The sequence below is a fragment of the Podarcis raffonei genome, chromosome 13, assembly GCF_027172205.1.
Source record: "Podarcis raffonei isolate rPodRaf1 chromosome 13, rPodRaf1.pri, whole genome shotgun sequence".
Lineage (NCBI taxonomy): Eukaryota > Metazoa > Chordata > Lepidosauria > Squamata > Lacertidae > Podarcis > Podarcis raffonei.
The window spans coordinates 28994065-29014352 of NC_070614.1; the positions used below are offsets into that span (position 1 = coordinate 28994065).

Sequence of the window (20288 nt, forward strand, 5' to 3'; positions counted from 1 at the left end):
AATACTCAAGGGGTGTGGCTTGGGTGAAAGGGTGTGACCTGGGGAAAGTTTCAAGGGTCAGACAGAGAGGTTTGGAGCACCACACCTGGCCCACGGTCTTGCTTATGTATAGCTGCCCCATACAATTGTGTGGAGCACCTACCTGGGAACAACAACTACAATTCTTTCTAGACATCCATGTGGGTGTTGAGGAGGAAGAATGAGCAGGAGGTATAATATTGGGGGCATGGCCTCCCTTTCCATTATACCTGTAGAAGACTACATCACGTGGAGAAAACATGAAGAGGTTTTTAGTATACTAAATTAGCTGATATCATTTCCTCTCTCTGTGGCATCAGTTATGATATGGATTGCCCACATATCCCTCCATCCACCTTATTTCTAATTTTAAAACCTAGGTCCAGATGTGAAGGTAGAGAGTCCATCTTGCACCTTCCCTTTCATCTACAAGGGCAACTCCTATAGCACATGTACTACAGAGGGCATGAGTGATGGGAAACACTGGTGCGCCACCACCAGCAACTATGACACGGATGAGAAATGGATGTACTGCAATGTCACAGGTAGGAAGAGGACAGCAAAAGTGTGTGGGTTGGTTTAGGAGAAGGGTGTTCCTCTTTGTTGCTTGGGAAGCAACATTCCACGTTTTCCTGGATGCTGCTTGCAGCTCTGGGTGTCTGTGGATGTTATATCTTCTCTATCTATAATCTGACACAAGGTATTTTCTTGGGTGCTCCGCAGATGTTTAAACTCAGTTCTTTTTATATTAACATCCAGGGCCAGATTCAAAGGCAGAGAGTCCAACGTGTGTTTTCCCCTTCATTTACAAGGGCCTATCCTACAGCACATGCACTTCAGAAGGCATGAGCGATGGGAATCTTTGGTGTTCCACCACAAGCAACTATGATGTGGATAAGAAATGGGTGTACTGCAATGTCACAGGTAGGAAGAGAACAGCAAAAAGTGTTTGTGTTGGTTTAGGAGAAGGGTGTTCTCCTGCAGGTGGGCGGGGTGATGGGAGACTCTGGTGTGCCACCACAAGCAACTATGAAGCTGAAAGGATATGCCCTAGAGCAACTTTTTTCTCTGCTCATGGATGTAAGAGCCTCAGCTCATCATGGATGACCATCAAACAAATCATTGTCCTGTTCCTTGCTTAGAACAGAGGCGGGTACATCTCACATTGTATGTATTCCACTCTGGAGTGAAAACTTGTATGTTGTGTGCTGACAGAAAATCTTCCCTATAAGTAACCTAAGATGATAACTACTACTGCTTTGAGAGGTCCACAAATCCTTGCCCCAAGTGCTATTTTTCTAGAAAAAGAGGTGCTGGAACTCACCAGGAAGCCCCCCTTGTTTTCTTATAATGGCAATGGCACCCACCTAAGAGGGTCTGGAACTGAGTTATGGTGAGTTCCAGCTGAAAAAGCCCTACTTACACCTATCTTCTTTTTACTTTCAAATTCAGGGCCAGACTCAAATGGAGAGGGTCCTTCCTGTGTATTTCCATTCATTTATAATGGCAAGTCCTACAGTGCATGTACCACTGATGGCATGAGTGATGGGAAATGCTGGTGTGCTACCACCAGCAACTATGATTTAGATAAGAAGTGGATGTACTGTAATGACACAGGTAAGAGGAGAAGGACATATATAGACTGCAAATGATACTTTATGACAGTTCCTTCCATTTGCATTGAAATGAATGGAGTGGGATAATGTAAATACAACACAATCTGCGTCATTCATTATATAATTTATGTAAATTACACAATTTTGCCACAGTAAACAATAACATAATGCAGTTTTTGGTGGAAGATGAACTGAAGCAGAATGGAAACAGTGCTGCATGCAATGAATACGGGGCAGGTTGGAAAATAATACCTTCTTGCGTCCCTAGTGGTACTTAAGAAGCAACATTCCACATTTTCCTGGATGCTGCTTGTAGCTCTCGGTGTCTGTGTATGTTATATCTTCTCTATCTGTAATCTGACACCAGATATTTTCTTGGGTGCTTCACAAATGTTTAAACCCACTTCTTTTTATGTTAACATCCAGGGCCAGATCCAGAGATAGAGAGTCCAACGTGTGTCTTCCCTTTCATCTACAAGGGCCTATCCTACAGCACATGCACTTCAGAAGGCATGAGTGATGGGAAACTCTGGTGTGGCACGACAAGCAACTATGATGTGGATAAGAAATGGGTGTACTGCAATGTGACAGGTAGAAAGAGAGCAGCAAAAGGTGTTTGTGTTGGTTTAGGACAGGCATCTCCAAACTTTGCCCTCCAGCTGTTTTGAGACTACAACTCCCATCATCCCTCGCTAACAGCACCAGTGGTCAGGGATGATGGGAACCGTAGTCCCAAAACAGCTGGAGGGCCAAGTTTGGCCATGCCTGGTCTAGGAGAAGGGTGTTCCTCTATGTCTGATCATGCAAAAGCAAGAAACTGCAGAGGTTTAAGGAAGAGAGCACTCTGGAGACAAAGAAGAACAGATGTCATAGAGGTGTATACAATTAGCCTAAAACTAATGGATGTTCTGTAATGTCACAGGAGGAGAACAACACAACATAGGAAGCTTCTACATATATTGAGTAAGACCATTTGAAATACTAGCTAAGTTTTTTCTATATCACTTGACAGCAGCTCTTCAAGGTTTCAGGCAGGCAACCTTACTTGCAGTTGCTAGAGGTTCAGTCTGGAGCCATCTGCATGCAAAGCAGTTGGCCTACCACTGAGCTATGAGCCTTTTTCCTTTCTGGAGTAGCCAGGTTCTGCTATCACTGGCTCTTGGGTGGGCTAGCCCTGGCTGTGTCACGTAGTTTTGGCAATCATTTGCGTTTTTGTGTTCTTTTGGGTGATATAGTTAGGCATTATCTTGTGACATTTATGTGACATTGTAGTTTGATTAGTGCAATGTGTTGCTTTCTTTTCTTTTCTTTTTTGTAATTTCATACAATGTTTTGTTTCATTGGTCATTACATGCATTATAACATTTCCATTCACTTGGAGCTTCCAGATTTGGATGGAAAAGGGACATTATAAATTTATGTCTTGCCAAATGCAAGGTGGTTCTTTTAAATGAGATCCAGAAGTAATACAAAACACAAGTGAGTGAGAATATTAAAGATTTTATTCTAAACAGCAAGTAATATATACAGTGATACCTCAGTTTATGAACTTAATCCGTTCCGGAAGTCTGTTCTTAAACCAAAGCATTCTTAAACCAAGGCATGCTTTCCCTACTGAGGCCTCCTGCCGCCGGTGCCCTTCCACCATTCAGCTTCCATTTGGCTTCCGAGGCAAAGTTCGCTAACCGGAACACCTACTTCCAGTTTTGCAGAGTTCGTATCCCGAATTGTTTGTTAACAGGGCTGTTCGGAGACTGAGGTACCACTGTACATACCAAGCAAGCACCTCAATCTGACATTTGGAAGCCCTCAAGAAGTGGCAAAGTGACTCCCCCAGGTAGCCTTAGTTTGCGCGGCCCTGTGGCCATCAGTCCATGCATGAGCTTCTTAGATTCTGCTCAACACCATCTGATTAATAGATAGCTAGCCAGTTAGCCTATGTGGCTTGCTCGTCTGGCTACATGCAGATTATTCATTAGCCACCTCTCCCAATGCCTCATGTTCTCCAAACAATTCTCTAACACCAAAGAAGGTGAAGGTACCCAGCACTATCACTTCCTTCCACAGATTAGGGCATTAAAGGCTTTTGCGTGGCAAGGCCCTCAGACCAGCCCCTTGTTAAAATAAATTCACACAGAAACAGAATATTTAGTTTGTTATTGGCAAAATTTTAGGCCACAACTTTATTGAATTACAGAAATATGAGCAGTATTGGCATAGATTATATCAGACTCTTGCCCGCTTTGCAGGTAGTCAATAAGGGTAAACCACCCCACATCGGGGGTACCCGCCTATAGCTTTCCTCGGTGTTCGTAGAGGCCTGGCATGGCCCTAGCCCCTCAAGCGGACTTCGGACAGGAAACAGGCCCTGGCTTCCTTTAATGGAATACCCTTGGTTAATGGAGGGGCAGGTGATGGCTGACCTCCCTTCCCCCACAATTCAGTGAGCCAATGCCTAACCACCAAACCTTACAAAGTTGTGACGATTGCGAAGAGGTAGGCGCAAACCAAGTGGCCAGTGCCAATTTGCCCAATGGAAAAATTCCTACCTGGCCCCTGCCCCCAAGACAGGCGACCAACCAAGGTCCAAAGCAAGGCCAGAGAACACATAAATTACAGGGGGGGGGGTGGCGGGGTGGCAGTGTGAATCAAGTGCACAGCCATGTCGCGCTGCCACTTTTAAACTCCTCACAATCCCCCTGCTCAAAAATAATTGGCCAATAGGTCTGGGGTGATTGTGATGCCACCCTGGCATGAAAGCATTACTCCGCCCATGCCAGGGTGGGGGGGAGGAACCGGGCTGGGGGCCTGCCCACAACCAAGATGATCCCACTTCTCAGTCATCAAAGAGCTAACAAGAGATAAGAAGGGGAGGGAACAGAGGCAGGAAAGGCAACCATGTTAGATCACTACTCGGTACAATTTATTTTCTGGATAGATTGCCCATACAATGTGAGAAATGCATAATAAACTGCTTCTCCTCCATGTCTGCCCCGGTCTTCTTCAACTTCCCATCATCCCTCACCATTGGCTAAGCTGATTGGGAAAATGAGATTGAATTAGCAAGTCTTGGAAAACAAGCAAATAGAATAATGAAGGTATGTGTGAAAGTGTTCCATTCTTTAAGAACATTTCTTCCTTCTATCTGTTCAAAAACCAGGGCCTGATGAGAGTGTGGAAAGCCCGCCTTGTGTCTTCCCATTCATCTTCAAGGGCAAGTTTTACCTCAGCTGCACTGCAGATGGGCGGAGTGATGGGAGTCTCTGGTGTGCAACCACAAGCAACTATGAAGCTGACAAGAAATGGAAGTTCTGCCAGGACTCAGGTAAGCTCTGAGAAAACAGAGGAAGTGGAGGTTAATCATTCCCATTGGCACCAGATGGTCAAACTGGTGTAGGCCAAGATACTTCCTCAGTTCCTCAGGAGTTCTGAACCCATAGGTTTCCTCTTGTTTAGTGAAATGCTAGGATTTCATTAAAATTACAGTGTTTTAAAGGAAGCAATGGCATGACAGCACACAAGCTGTTCAGTGGACGATAGTCTCACTAGATAGGCTACATCTAACTTCAGAATATAATCTTTATCCTTGCTAGCTGGAAGAGTACCAGCTTTTCAGTCCCAATCCTACCTGCTCTACCCTCCTTTAATTTTTTTTAACCCATTGTATTTTGTCAGTGAGCTGATTCATTTTTATTTTCTTTCTATCTACAAATAATCCAGAGGTTACTGAATGGAGATAACACTTTATGTTTCTTAAAGGAACTGGGCAGTTGTCTGGGTTAGGGCATATCTGAATCCCACCCTATAATGAGAGGAGCGTAAAGAGCTTTGGGAATGCAGCACAGCACATCTGAGGATAATATGGTGGTGGGCAAGGATTTATAACATTTCTTACCTTCCCCTTCACCATAAGGTCGTGGGGCAGGTTGCAACAATACAATCATGCAATGATAAAAAGACATAAAGCAAGTTTATTCAAGAATAATAACAAGAAAAGCAGCACAATATAGGCTAATTCGGGAGGAGTTGCCATCAGAGGTAAGGGTCAGGACCTTCATAGTGGTAACACACTGGGGTAACACACTCACTATGGAATGTTTTTAATAGGGAGTTTCACTTCACACCTACTTTAATGTTATTTCAGCCCCATCTGATTTCATTTTTTAAAAAAAAAACCCTCTCAGTGTTTTCCCAGCCCCCTCCTATGATAGGGCCTAGAGGTACTTTTTTCTCTGCTCATGGATGTAAGAGCCTCAGCTCATCATGGATGACCATCAAACAAATCATTGTCCTGTTCCTTGCTTAGAACAGAGGCGAGTACATCTCAGATTGTATGTATTCCACTCTGGAGTGAAAACGTGTATGTTGTGTGCTGACAGAAAATCTTCCCTATAAGTAACCTAAGATGATAACTACTTCTGCTTTGAGAGGTCCACAAATCCTTGCCCCGAGTGCTAATTTTCCAGAAAAAGAGGTGCTGGAACTCACCCGGAAGCCCCCCTTGTTTTCTTATAATGGCAATGGCACCCTCCTGAGAGGTGCTGTAACTGAGTTCCATTGAGTTCCACCTGAAAAAGCCCTGCTTACACCCATCTTCTTTTTCCTTTCAAATTCAGGGCCAGACTCAGATGGAGAGGGTCCTTCTTGTGTATTTCCATTCATTTACAATGGCAAGCCCTACAGTGCATGCACTACTGATGGCATGAGCAATGGGAAATGCTGGTGTGCTACCACCAGCAACTATGATTTAGATAAGAAGTGGATGTACTGTAATGACACAGGTAAGAGGAGAAGGACATATATAGTTTGTGTTCATTTAGGACAGGGGTGGGGAATTCTTCCATTCAAAGGGCAGCTGACCCTTCTATTTCACACTTGATAAATTCTCCATGGATTTTTGAAAATTGAGAGAAATTATAGGAGTGGGGGGAGGCATTCAGAACATATTGTACAGACACTGTTGCAGTTATATTGGTTGTCTATTTGTTTTGGGAATTTTTTTTAAAATGTGGCATTGATCTTTAAAGCCCCTAAATAATTTCAACCAGATTATTTGAAGGACCACCTGTGCTCATAGGAACCTTCCCAGTTCTTAAGATAACCCTCCAGGAGCTTGCTCAAAGGCTTGCTGTCAAGACCCATTAGGCTGGTAGGCACTAGAAACAGGGGCTTAATCATTGATGACCCCGTAATTTCTTTTAACTGTTCTGAAGGGGATACTTACGGCCCCATCTTTGCTAACTTTCAAACGGATCTTTAAACCTTTTCATTTCTATCTGAATTACACTAACGCCCTTAAACAGCTATTGAAGTGTTCTGTTTTGTAATTTGCATTGTATTGTATGGATTTTAAAAATAACTCATATGTGGTACACGCGGTGGGTGTTGCTTTCCTGGCTATGGCAGTGCTGTCGCTTGCTGGGAGTGGGGTGGGGTGGAGCAGCATGGTAGCAAGGTCACTGGTTTGGCAAGGGCCAGGAGTGTCAGCTTGGCCCTGCAACTGTGGGTACCTGAGGCCATGGGTTGCCATGCAGCTTGCATGGCCCTGTCATCAAAATTTGTGGGTGCCCAGCCCCTTCATGGGTAATTTTGTGGGTGCTTGTGCACCCAGGGTCCCAGGGAGTTGGTACCTATGGCAAGGGTAGTGGACCCTACTGTATGTGTGTCTGCATTGGCTTCTGCTAACCCAATGCTTTCTACACCCTCACTGCTGTGATGCCCTATCTCATCCTGGTTCTGGCAAGTGGACAGGAGCAGTACCCCACCAGAAAGACACCATCACTAGACAGACAGACAGACTTTCTGTCCTTCATTTGAGCTTTAAAATACAGTGGTACCTTGGGTTAAGTACTTAATTCGTTCTGGAGGTCTGTTCTTAACCTGAAACTGTTCTTAACCTGAAGCACCACTTTAGCTAATGGGGCCTCCTGCTGCTGTCACGCCACCGGAGCACGATTTCTGTTCTCCTGAACAGAAGCAAAGTTCTTAACCTGAGGTACTATTTCTGGGTTAGCGGAGTGTGTAACCTGTAGCGGATGTAACCCGAGGTACCACTGTATATAGGACTTGTATCTCAGAACAAGAAAATAAGTTAAGACGTCTAAGAGAACATTTCTAACTTTAAGAACACATCATCTATTTGTTTAATGACAGGACCTGACAAGAGTTTGGAAAGTCCACCTTGCACCTTTCCATTCATCTTTGAGGGGAAATTGTATGTCCACTGCACTGCAAGTGGGCGGAATGATGGGAGGTTGTGGTGTTCCACCACCAACAACTATGATGTCGACAAGAAATGGAAGTTCTGTGAGGAGGACTCAGGTAAGGGCCTGAGGAAGTCAAAAGCTTGGAGAAGAAAACAGAGACAAACATCCAGCAGTGACATTCAGAGGGACACAGAATGAATGCAGATTAGAGATTGCCATTGCTAAAAGGTGGTTAAATATGTTGGCAACTCTTGGGACAAATTGCTATGTTTGTATGTCATCACAATGGGCTCCAGGTCTTCCACCCTGATCCCACTGCCTTCCTCTAATGAGTTCCTGTCACCAGGTGGCAAAGCAGTAACGGGAGTAAGGGAAGGAGATAAATATTTGGGCAACACTTAGGGATGTCAAAGAATTTCAGTAAAAATGGAAATGGGAGTGGAAATCACCAATGTTCTTTTATTCATCCCGTGAAAAAAATCCAGTGAATATAATCAGTATTTGCTATTTTTTCTGTTTTGAGACTGCAAATGATACTTTATGATAGTTCCCTCCATTTGCATTGAAACGAATAGAGTGGGATAACATGACAACATAATCAGCATCATTAATTATAAAACTTACGTAAATTACACAATTTTGCCACCGTAAACAATAACATAATGTAGTTTTTGGTGGAAGATGAACTGAAGCAGAATGGAAACAGTGCTGCATGCAATGAATATGGGGCAGGTTGGAAAATAATACCTTCTTGCGTCCCTAGTGGTACAAAAGAAGCAATATTTCAGTTTTTCCTGGATTCTGCTTGCAGCTCTTGGTGTCTGTGGATGTTGTATCTTCTCTATCTGTAATCTGACGCAAGATATTTTCTTGGGTGCTCCACAAACGTTTGAACCCACTTCTTTTTATATTAACATCCAGGGCCAGATCCAGAGGTAGAGAGTCCAACGTGTGTCTTCCCTTTCATCTACAAGGGCCAATCCTACAGCACATGCACTTCAGAAGGCATGAGTGATGGGAAACTCTGGTGTGGCACGACAAGCAACTATGATGTGGATAAGAAATGGGTGTACTGCAATGTGACAGGTAGAAAGAGAACAGCAAAAGGTGTTTGTGTTGGTTTAGGAGAAGGGTGTTCCTCTTTGTCAGATCAAGCAAAAGCAAGCAGCACTGGAGGATTAAAAAGGAGAGTACTCTGCAGACAAAGAAGGACAGACACCATAGAAGTGTATATAATTAGCTTAAAACTACAACATTCTTCTCTCCCCCCCCCACTTCCTTCTTGAAACAGGACCAGATATAAGCAAGGAAGCTCCCAAATGTGCCTTTCCATTCATCTTTGAGGGCAAGTTGTATATGAATTGCACTGCAAGTGGGCGGAATGATGGGAAGCTGTGGTGTTCCACCACCAGCAACTATGATGTCGACAAGAAATGGATGTTCTGTGAGGAGGACTCAGGTAAGGGCCTGAGGAAGTCTAAAGCTAGGAAAAGAAAATAGAGACCAGCTTCCAGCAGGGAGATTCAGAGGGGCACAGAATGAATGCAGATTAGTGATTTCTATTTCACATGTTCACATACCCTTTTCTATCCTTTAGCCAGCCAACTGAGAGGCATTATCAGAGTTCAAGTACACATTCTAGCTTGGTAAAAATACTCAAGGAATATGGCTTGGGTGAAAGAAGGTGTGACCTGGGGAAAGTTTTAAGGATCAGACAGGGAGGTTTGAAGAACCACATCTGGTCCACAGTCTTGCTTATGTATAGCTGCCCCATACAATTTGTGTGAAGCAGCTACTTGGGAACAACAACTACAATTCTTTCTAGACATACATATTTAACATGTGGGTGTTGAGGGGGAAGAACGAGCAAGAGGTATGATATTGGGGCCATGGCCTCACTTTACATTATACCTGTAGGAAACTACATCATGTGGAGAAAACATGAAGAGGGCTTTAGTTTACAAAAAATCAAAAACACAAAAACTGAACTGCATTGATCTGATACAAAAAATGAGTGACTCCAATGTTAAAAGACAGCCATATATGTGTGTCTAGTTGTTCCCTCAGCATGTCATATTTATTCAGAGACCTCAACTTCTGACTTGTGGGGATTCTCTATCTACTAAAGCACTTCTAATACTTGCTTAGTTATTTTGCATATTTCTCGTATGGCTCTTGTCCAGAATAGTTGGATTTTGGGGCATTCCCACCACATGTGGAGGTATGTGCCTGTGGAGGTGCATCTTCTCCAGCATTGTGGTGAGGTTCCTGGGCTTATTTGTGCTAGTTTCCTTGGTGTTTGGTACCACCTGTAAGTGAGTTTCAGAGTGAGTTTTTTCCTTTTTGTTGATATGGATTAAAAGGGAGGTTTAAACCACATTCTGGTCCACTGAGTGGGGTTAATATAACGTATGTCGTCCTCCCATTGTTTTTTGATTACGTCTAGGGGGATTGTGGGATTTTGGAGTAGTATTTTGTATATTGCGGATACTATCCATTTGCCATGTCCCTTTGTTGTTAGGAGGAGGTTTTCGAAGGTCGTCAGGGGTCTAGTTTGCTGACATAATACCCCACACATACATTAAGTAAAATAGAAACATTGCCACCCGACTCTACCCCCACTCACCCTGGCCCCCTCCGCCTCTTCCCCCTTTTTCTTCCTAATGTAACACTAATGTCTCAACAAATGAAACTGATCTGTAGAAAATGTAACTTGAAAAAGAGACATTGCACATACTTTTGTAAACCAAGAATTCTTTAATAAAAAATACGTTAAAAATAAAATATCTTGTAAAGCACTGTTATCTAGCAAAAAATAGTCATGGGAGAATTAAATATAAATAAATATAATTTAATTAAATTAAATATTAGGGGACCAAAATAGTTTTTGGGGCCCTAATATGCAGCAAAATTTAGCTTCTTGGGTGTTGTGTATGGGCATATGGATTGGCTGATATCATATCCTCTCTCTGTGGCATCAGTTCTGATATGGATTGCCCACATATCTCTCCATCTACCTTATTTCTAATTTTAAAACCTAGGTCCAGATCTGAAGGTAGAGAGTCCATCTTGCACCTTCCCTTTCATCTACAAGGGCAACTCCTACAGCACATGTACTACAGAGGGCATGAGTGATGGGAAACACTGGTGCGCCACCACCAGCAACTATGACACGGATGAGAAATGGATGTACTGCAATGTCACAGGTAGGAAGAGGACAGCAAAAGTGTGTGGGTTGGTTTAGGAGAAGGGTGTTCCTCTTTGTCAGATCAAGAAAAAGCAAGCAGCACTGGAGGATTAAAGAGGAGAGTACTCTGCAGACAAAGGAAGACAGCAGGGCCGTCTTTAGCATATGTGCTGCTGGGGTGCAAAGATCCACCCAACGCCCCTAAATTTAGTTTAGGGGGAGTGAACTCAACAATGCAGTGGAAAAAACTGCTTTTGTTTCCTGACTCATCGGGAATATTTGACGCTATGGAGTAACAGAGCGATGGTGGAGGCGGGCGGGGACTTACACTCCGTTTCTTTTCACTGCTGCTGATCGCAAGGGACTGGTTGGCGCCCCCCAGAATTCGGCGCCTGGGTGCCCCACACCCCTTGCACCCCCAGGTAAAGTTGGCCCTGGAGGACAGGCATCATAAACGTGTATATAATTAGCTGAAAATTAGCCTCTCCCCACCCTTCCTCCTTGAAACAGGACCAGATATAAGCAAGGAACCTCCCAAATGCATCTTTCCATTCCTATTTGATGGCAAGAATTACAGCAGCTGCACAGAAGATGGACGGACTGATGGGAAGCTGTGGTGTGCCACCACTGCCAACTATGATGCAGATAAGAAATCAATGTTTTGCACCATCACAGGTAAGAGACAGGCAGAGAGAAAAGTGGAGAGACATACCTTTTCTCTGAGGCTCATTCTTTACTGCAATTAAAATGGAAATTCATGCCCCCTTTTCTCTTGGGATACTATTGCTGATGAGTCATCAAAGTCTACAGCTTTCCAAAGGAGAGCATCAACATTTATCTGTTAGCAGATAAGCTCATTAATGATACTTGATCTGCTTATATCACATCTAGATGAGGGACATAATCCCAATGTATCTGGTGACCACACTCATCTTTGATCACATTATTTTCACATATTGACTATGAGGTTTTCATTGTTTGTGTGTGCTGGAGGTTTAAATGTGTGATAGGGCAATATAAGTGCCAACTCTACCCTATCACCCATTTTCTTCACCAAAGGTGCATGTGCAAAAATCACTTTGTGGTGACCTTACTGCAACAAAATATAACGAGCAAATTGGGCCGCATACATTTATACATGTGGCAAATTGCTCACCACTATATCTTCCGTTTATACAAGAAGAATATTCCTTGTTCTACCTTGTATCCATAATTATGAATGGCCCTCTAAAGTAGAACATCTGCTGCAAATACTCCCCCCTTCTGTGTTAAGGAAGGGTTGGGATTAGGGAGTGCTTCCTCATTTGGCTTGCTCAGTACCTTATTATGACACTGTCATTAAAAAAACCATTTATGTCCATGTAATACTGAAGAGCGACTACTCTGTATAGGGCAGCAAAGCCTGTGAAAGTAAAATACATGCATGAGAAAGAAGAAATTTTATGGCTGTGAAGAAAGGCAGGGTGGCAGGAATCTAGCTATTTCCTCCTATGGCAGTGTTCTTCGACTTTGGGTCCCAATATGTTGTTAGGAGAGGGACGCGGGTGGCCCTGTGGGTTAAAGCCTCAGTGCCTAGGACTTGCCGATCATCAGGTCGGCGGTTCGAATCCCCGTGGTGGGGTGCGCTCCCGTTGCTCGGTCCCAGCGCCTGCCAACCTAGCAGTTCGAAAGCACCACCGGGTACAAGTAGATAAATAGGGACCGCTTACTAGCGGGAAGGTAAACGGCGTTTCCGTGTGCTGCGCTGGCTCGCCAGATGCAGCTTGTCACACTGGCCACGTGACCCGGAAGTGTCTGCGGACAGCGCTGGCTCCCGGCCTATAGAGTGAGATGAGCGCACAACTCTAGAGGCAAGACTGGCCCATACGGGCAGGGGTACCTTTACCTTTTTATGTTGTTAGGACTACAATACCCATCATCCAGAGCCAGCTTGGCCAAATATTCAGGGATAATGGGAGTTGTAGTCCAACAACATCTGGAGAGCCACTATTAAAGGCATCAACAAAGAGGGAGTTTTAGTTCAAGGTTAAGCCTTTTAAAAGGCAAGCATTAATAGGAACACAACCAGTTATTCTAAGGATCACTGAAGAAGAAAACAGTGATATTTGCCATGCGAATGCCATTGTTCTCTTGATTTATGCTGCCATCTGTTGGTGACTTAATATTGCTTCTGGTTTAAAATTAGTTTAATTGTTATGGTGTCACCAAGGAATGACAGGAGCTCTAGTTTCTAAGAGGCACCAGACACTTTCCGGCAATGGCTGTGATTCCAGAACCCCAAAAAGGACCAACCTGGAATTTCTGCAGTTAGGAAAGTAATGGGGAAATACAGTGAAAAGTGTGAATCAGGATGAATGCTCATTGTTGTATAACCTTTCCACAAACAAATAATAAAGCCCAGCTCTAAGTTAGCCTTTGCATAAACTTCGTAGAAGCAAATCAAGATGAACGCTTGTCTAACCTCTCTGTGAACAATTTGGAATGAATCTTCAATAAAGACCAGCCATAGTCTAATGTCTGTGTAAGCTTTCTTTAATCAAATCTGGATAAATGCTCAGGAAACAGGTCACCTGGAAGCAACCTAAGAGAGGGAATTCTGCAAGGAATTAAGAAAACTCAACATAACATGTTCCCATAATTGCAGTTCCCAGGATTCCTGGAGGGCATGGTGCTTGTTTAAAGTAATTTGCAGTCTGAGATGCAGTTGTGGTCTTACTACAACTCTCTTCCCCACCCCTTCTTTTCTATTCAGAAACAGGCTGTGTCTTCCCTTTTATCTATAAGGGGAAACCTTACGAAAGCTGCACCACCCTGGATAAACATGAAGGAAAAGCTTGGTGTGCCACCACTCCAGACTACCAAACTGGCTTGAAATGGAGATTTTGCAACCGTGAGCAGATTGGGAGGGCAAATAAAAGGCCAAGGGTGGGGTGGGGGTTATTTATGTTTCTATTTGTAGGTCAGACTAAAGACCAGGTCGAAGTGTGGGTGCATGGAGCCTATGAGTTGAGACCATACAAAATCTTTACTGCTTACTTGGCATGGAAGTTAAGGCATTTGTCATGCCTTACAATTTCCTGGTGGTTTTGGAGCACAAGATTGTGCCTTAACTTTCATCTGAAACACAAGGGGTTTTTAAATCACTGAATAATGTTATCATAGGTAGAAATTATGGGAAATGGTAGACTAAAAGTGTGAAACTTAAGTAGGGATGACAAAAATATACTAGTGAAAATAAAATAACCAATCTGTTATCTTAAGAGAAAGATACACTTTTCAAAATTGTGTATACAGTTGTACCTTGGAAGCCAAACACCTTGGCACTCGTACATTTTGTCTCCCGAATGCCACAAACCTGGAAGTGAGTGTTCCGGTTTGCAAACGTTCTTTGGAAGCCGAATGTCCGGCACAGCTTCAGAATCAATGGCTTGATTTTCAATGGCATGCCTTGGTTTCCAAACAAGGTAGAACTGTACAGTGGTATCTCGGGTTACATACACTTCAGGTTACATACGCTTCAGGTTACAGACTCCGCTAACCCAGAAACAGTGCTTCAGGTTAAGAACTTTGCTTCAGGATGAGAACAGAAATCGTGCTCCGGCGGTGCGGCAGCAGCAGGAGGCCCCATTAGCTAAAGTGGTGCTTCAGGTTAAGAACAGTTTCAGGTTAAGTACGGACCTCCGGAATGAATTAAGTACTTAACCCGAGGTACCACTATATTAGGAGAAATTTGCACTTAAACAGTGAGAGTAACCAAAATTGATAGACTTGCCCATCCCTCAGGTTAACCTCTTTAATCCACTTTTTCTTTCTTTCTTTCCATTCAGAATTGGACTGTGTCTTTCCCTTCATCTTTCGTGGCAAGTCATACGACAGCTGCACCAAAGCAGGACGCTCAGATAAAAGGAGTTGGTGTTCCCTCACTAGCAATGCTGACACTGACAACAGATGGATTCTGTGCTGATTCAAGGAGAGGAAGTTCAGGTGGGGATGGATCACAGTGGAACTGAGGGATGCTTCCAGACAAGCAGAGATGAAGAAATTGGTAGTAAAGTCTAGTAGCAGACATGTCATGTGGGGTTGCTGGTTTATGTGTTTTGTCTCATATGCAGGACAAGGCAAAGAGATTTTATCTTAACCCACATGCTGAGACTCTTCCTATATATTTAGCTCTCTTTTCAGTTTGTGTCCAAAGGAGCTGACTAACCAACTACCTGGTCTTGCTGAGATGTTTGTAGTTTCAGTTTGGATGTTCCTGACTCTGAACGATGAGGATGTCAACGAAAGAGAAGACCAACAAATGAACCAAGTCCAGCTGTCTTTTTCCTACTTTGATGAGTTTTGTAGCTGGGAATAAAAAATCTCTCAGACTTCCAATCTGTATGCCTTCTCCTTCTACCCCCCCACTTTGATCTTTCTGAAAATCTTCCTGTCCAAGGTGTTTCTTAGCAGCTGTGGTGTGCAACAACTCTAGTGCAGAAGAAAGCAGGCTTGAAGCTTGCATATTCTACTAAAAATTAGTGATCCACCAACTGGAGTCAGATGCAAAAGTCATACACTTACTTAGAATTAAAGAGCATGGTGCTTCTGAGCTACTGCTCAGAACTGAGCTGGGCTCAGTCTTTTCACTCAAAATCTGCTTTCCCAGTATTCTTCATTTCAGCAGTCGAAGGAGCAAGGTGAGGAGTCATTTCATTGCCCCTACTGTTAAAACAACTCCTAGAGTCACATATCCTTGCTGATCTACTGCATATCAACCAGACACCTGTCCTTAGATCTGCTCATCCTGACCCACCCATCATTGCTGCCTTGCACTTACCCTGTATAAAGCAGAGACAAAGGATTGAGTTCTCACATGCATGCTCCTTACTTAAGGACCACCACAATCAGTTATGGACTTTAGATTCATAATTCTGATAAAGGAGTTGGCATGGGAATCTATTGTTGTTTGGTATTAAACCATTGCTGGCTTAGAGATGAACTACTTCTGAATACTGGACTGGAAATAGTTGGCTAGAATATCCTTTTCAATGTGGCACCTATTACACGTGCATTTGCTCAGTGCAAAGGAACAGCTGACACTCTCCTTTGTTCTCAGCAGTGATTGCTAGGAAGGAACAGAAGTAGCTTTCTAAGTTGATGATGTGAAGCACACTTAAGATAGAAACACTTGAGGAATTCAGCTTATTTGAATTCCTATGCAAAATTACCTTTTCTCCAAGTATTGGGAAGCTTTAGGAGCAATGCTACCAAGTTTTCCATTCGGTGGGAGACCACTGGGATTGTGAATTCAGCTGCTTCTTCAGAAGTGAGGTTGAAAGATATTCAGGGGTACAAGAACTGGGGGGATAGCATGGAAAAAAGTTACCATCACCAGCCTGGCATCAGTTTAGTTCTCCACCAACAATGAATTTCCTAAGGAGCTATTTAACACACCTTCTGTGACCTCATAAATGATTGGAGTCAGCCAATCAGGAATCAGTGGGTATAAGCACTGTTCTTCTCTCTCAAACCAAAGTGGGTCTGAAACGTGCCTTAGGAAAGTTTAGTGACCAATGTAACACTGAACTGTTAACAATTAATTTTGCCAAAACCAAAATTGTACATTTTAACCGCTCCTTCAGGAAAGATAATTGGAACGTAAAGGGAAACGCCATTGAACAGACTAAGACCTTCCAATACTTAGGCATTACTTTCTCTTATAATGCCAAATTGTCAACACACCTGACCACATCAGCTATATCAGCAGGAAGAAGTGCAAATGCCATCCTTAGATTATTCAGAAGGAAAGGAGCTGGCTTCCTCCCGATGGCCCTAAAAGTTTTTCAGGCAAAATCTTTAGCCCAACTCCTGTATGGCTTTCAAATTAGCCCCTCTGCCAACCTTAAGACCCTTGAAACAGTACAATCAAAATTCTTAAGATCATTATTTGCTACCCCAAAGTGTACACCTAATGCAGTCTTAAGGCAAGAGGCAGGACTGCCCAGAGTGGAATTAAAAGTCTGGGAGCAAGCAATATCCCTCTGGCTGAAAATCCATTACAATCCTAAGGGACTGTTACCTTGCTTCCTGGCCGCAGTTCCCTATCCTCCTTGGCTTATGCAAATAACTAATAAGATCAAACAAATTGGCCTAAACCCTGAAAACCTTTTTATTGGAACTCTGAACAAGGCAAAAGCAATTATCACTCAGAGACTTTACGATGTCGAATTACAACAAGAAGACGCCCTACTCCCGGAGACGTATAGATGTTTAAAAGCTTGGCCTAATTTTGAAGCTGCCCCTTACTTAACTAACATCACTAACGAAGCTTATAGATGGGCTTTCTCTAGAGTCCGCTTTGAGACAATGCCCTCAGCAGTGCTGTACGGCAAATTCACGCGGGTACCAATGCATGCGCGTCTCTGCCCCTGTATGTCTAATAAGGTAGAATCTGTCACACACATCCTTCTATTTTGCGAATTTTATAGTGAAGAGTGAGTTCAACTTATTTTGCCGCTTTTATCAAAATTTATACCCCTACAACATTACTTGGAATCCTCCCCCGAAATTCTACGAAAATACCTTCTGGAAGATTCCTCAAGCTCAATATCATATGAGGTGGCCAAATTTTGCACTTTAGTAATCAGGAAGCGTAAATCTCCTCTGTTGAATGGCACACTGCGAAGTTCCCTTGTGTAATCCTTTTTTTCCTTTTTTTCTTTTCTGATGTTGTTGTTGATTTCTTTTTGTTTGATCTTGTGGTGTTTAGTGTCACTGGCTTTTGCCATAATAAAACTTGGAACTTGGAACTTGGGGTATAAGCACAGTGTGACATGTTATGATGTCATAATCCAACAGCCAGTGTATAGACATAACTGTAGACAGAGTAGAAAAGGCAGTTCCGTTTAACAATTTAACCTGTTTGTCTTGATTGGAACACATATGTAGCCAGTCTCAGGGGTATAGTGTGGGGGATGCCAGAGAGGCCACGGTCCCTGGCACACAATTTTTGAGGGGGCATGAACCAGGTGCCCCCCATGTAGGCACCCCCAGTGCAGAACAGCTCAGTGCTTCTTACTGCCTGCCAAGGGCCGCATTAACTGGCTGGGCTCCCCCTGCACGGGAGGGCAGGCAGCTCATCACAGCCCCACTTTGCTCTAGTGGGGGTGGGGTTGCTCTGGCAGCCTTGGCATTGTGGGCTCGGGCTGGCACACTCTGCCTGGCAGGTGCGCGTGCCCCAACTGCTAGCAATCAATGCTATGCCACTGGCCAGTCTATATGAAGGTAGTAGAAGTCACCCACTATTACAACATTTCAAATGCTTACTTGATTTCATTCTTTAAAATAATAGCACCTGGTTTTCAGCAGCTTACTGCCTCTGATAGTGGAGGCAGAACATTGCCATCATGCCTAGTAGCTACTGAGAGTTAGACAAATTCATGAAGGATAAGGCTATCTTCTAAATCCATTCAAGTTGCTGGCCATCACTACATCTCATGCGAGTGAATCAAATTATTTGATTATATGCTATGTGAATGAATACTTCATTTTTTGGTGTCCTGACTCTTCCAACATTCAGCTTCAGCACATGTTCCTGTGTTCTGATATTATAGAAAGATACACACTTTCTCACCTTTCTCTACTACTTCTGAGCAGACACGCTTAGGGTTTTTCTGACATGGAACCATTTCTTCACAACTTGCATAACCGGACTTTTATATTCCCATGACACCAGTTGACAGATCCTTGGATAATGATGAAAAATTGAAAATCCTCCAAGAACTGGTCAGTGCCAGATCCCATCACTTCTGGCATTTACCACATCCTGGTAAACATTCAGTTATCACCTGGCACAGCAATTCAAAGTTCAGTTATGAAAGAGAACTAGTTACATAATTATGTGATCTGTGGGAGGGGGCATTGGGGAAGAAGGCCCATTTCTACAAAAAGTTGGGAAAGAGCCTCTTTTGTAGGAATCTTACCATGCCTCAAATATGCACGAGGGAGAAATTAATCCACTTTGAATTTTAAATCGAAATTACCTAGTATGCACTCTCTGGGGTAGGGTGCTTTTCTAATGGTTCTAATACATTTTATCCTGCACTGTAAATAGCAGGTTGTGGCAGGGTGGATTCAGATTGGTATAATGGTTTTGGTGGAAAGGATTAATAGAACTTTCCCTATTTAGAGTTTTGGATGGTGTGAGAGATCCAGTCACAGACCTCTGGGTTTCACCAGTGGTTTGGTTTATAATAGGGTCCCCAAATGCACACTGGTACATTATGGTCCTTACTGATCTTCTAAAAAACCAATAAAGAGTTGGGCTGCCAAATTTCCATAGTGAGGGCACCACACCTTAACCCTCACCCAGGCCCTGTACCAGCCACTCCCCATGCCATCCATTGGTTGAGTGCAGTGGGGCAGCCTGTCAAACACACAAAGTCTGGCCCCATGAGGTGGAACCTTATGTTTTCAGAGTTCCAACTCTTGGGATGAGCCTATATACATTCGGACTGCAGATACAACCTCTAATGCATGGACAGTGGTGTGGGGAGGGTGGTGTGAGTCACAATAGGAGGGATGGGGCGAGTGAGCCAGGTCCTCCTGCTCCTCTCAGTCATGAAATTATCACTGCTTGTTTTGGGTCACCTGTATAAGTCTTGTTATCACAACTTTTTCTGCATTAGTGAACAAAGACACCCTATCTTCCATAGAATTATCTACAAAAGTTACTGGTCGATTACCTTCTAAAAGTGGCTTTTGTTCTGTTTGACAGCAGTGATAAACCCTGTTCCAAGAGCTTCTTCATAGGTAGTTAGGCCATGTTCTTTCTGAGAATTTAACTCTTCCCTCCTATGTATGCACTGACTCCCAAAAAGTGAGATAAAGCAGGTATCTTAGCAGTTAGGAAAACCTCCCATTTGCTCTCCAGTCCCACTGTACCTTAGTGCAGTTGAGTTATTTTTAATCTGAGGCAGAAATATCCTACAAACCTCTCTCCCTGTCTCTGGTTGTGAAAATACAACAGTAATAAAATTAAATAGGTAACAATTTGTTGCCCTTTCATAAACCTTAAAATCAGCTGCCCGAGGCAGGCACCTCACTAATGATAGGGCTGGCCCTGGGTGTTCTTTAGGGTCTGGATAAAGCACCCAATAAAATATACCATTCCCACAGGCTGGACAAACAATGAAACATCTATACGATTGGTGGTTTTGTTCTAATGCATGATTGTATAACACACCATTCCCATTGGTTGGACAAACAATGGAACTTCTA

General features: G+C 43.3%; 1 protein-coding gene across 1 annotated transcript; it reads left to right on the forward strand.

The window, feature by feature from the left end:
* The first annotated feature begins 484 nt into the window (after nt 1-484).
* LOC128400318 (uncharacterized) lies at nt 485-15404 on the forward strand. Its single transcript, XM_053362470.1, has 15 exons — nt 485-563; nt 778-942; nt 1471-1635; nt 2061-2225; nt 4494-4586; nt 4795-4959; nt 6251-6415; nt 7788-7955; nt 8762-8926; nt 9132-9299; nt 10882-11046; nt 11538-11702; nt 13780-13917; nt 14855-15011; nt 15198-15404. Exons 1-14 carry the CDS (start codon nt 485-487, stop codon nt 14989-14991), a joined length of 2103 nt encoding a protein of 700 aa, XP_053218445.1. The 3' UTR covers nt 14992-15011; nt 15198-15404.
* The last annotated feature ends 4884 nt before the right edge of the window (nt 15405-20288 follow it).

What these genes read in the sequence shown, in the direction of transcription:
- LOC128400318 (XM_053362470.1), top strand. Translation starts at nt 485, where the DNA reads ATGAGTGATGGGAAACACTGGTGCGCCACCACCAGCAACTATGACACG. An exon ending in GGTGTACTGCAATGTGACAG is followed by an intron (nt 8,927 to 9,131) that starts GTAGAAAGAGAA and finishes TTCTTGAAACAG; the next exon opens with GACCAGATATAAGCAAGGAA. An exon ending in GAAATGGAGATTTTGCAACC is followed by an intron (nt 13,918 to 14,854) that starts GTGAGCAGATTG and finishes CTTTCCATTCAG; the next exon opens with AATTGGACTGTGTCTTTCCC.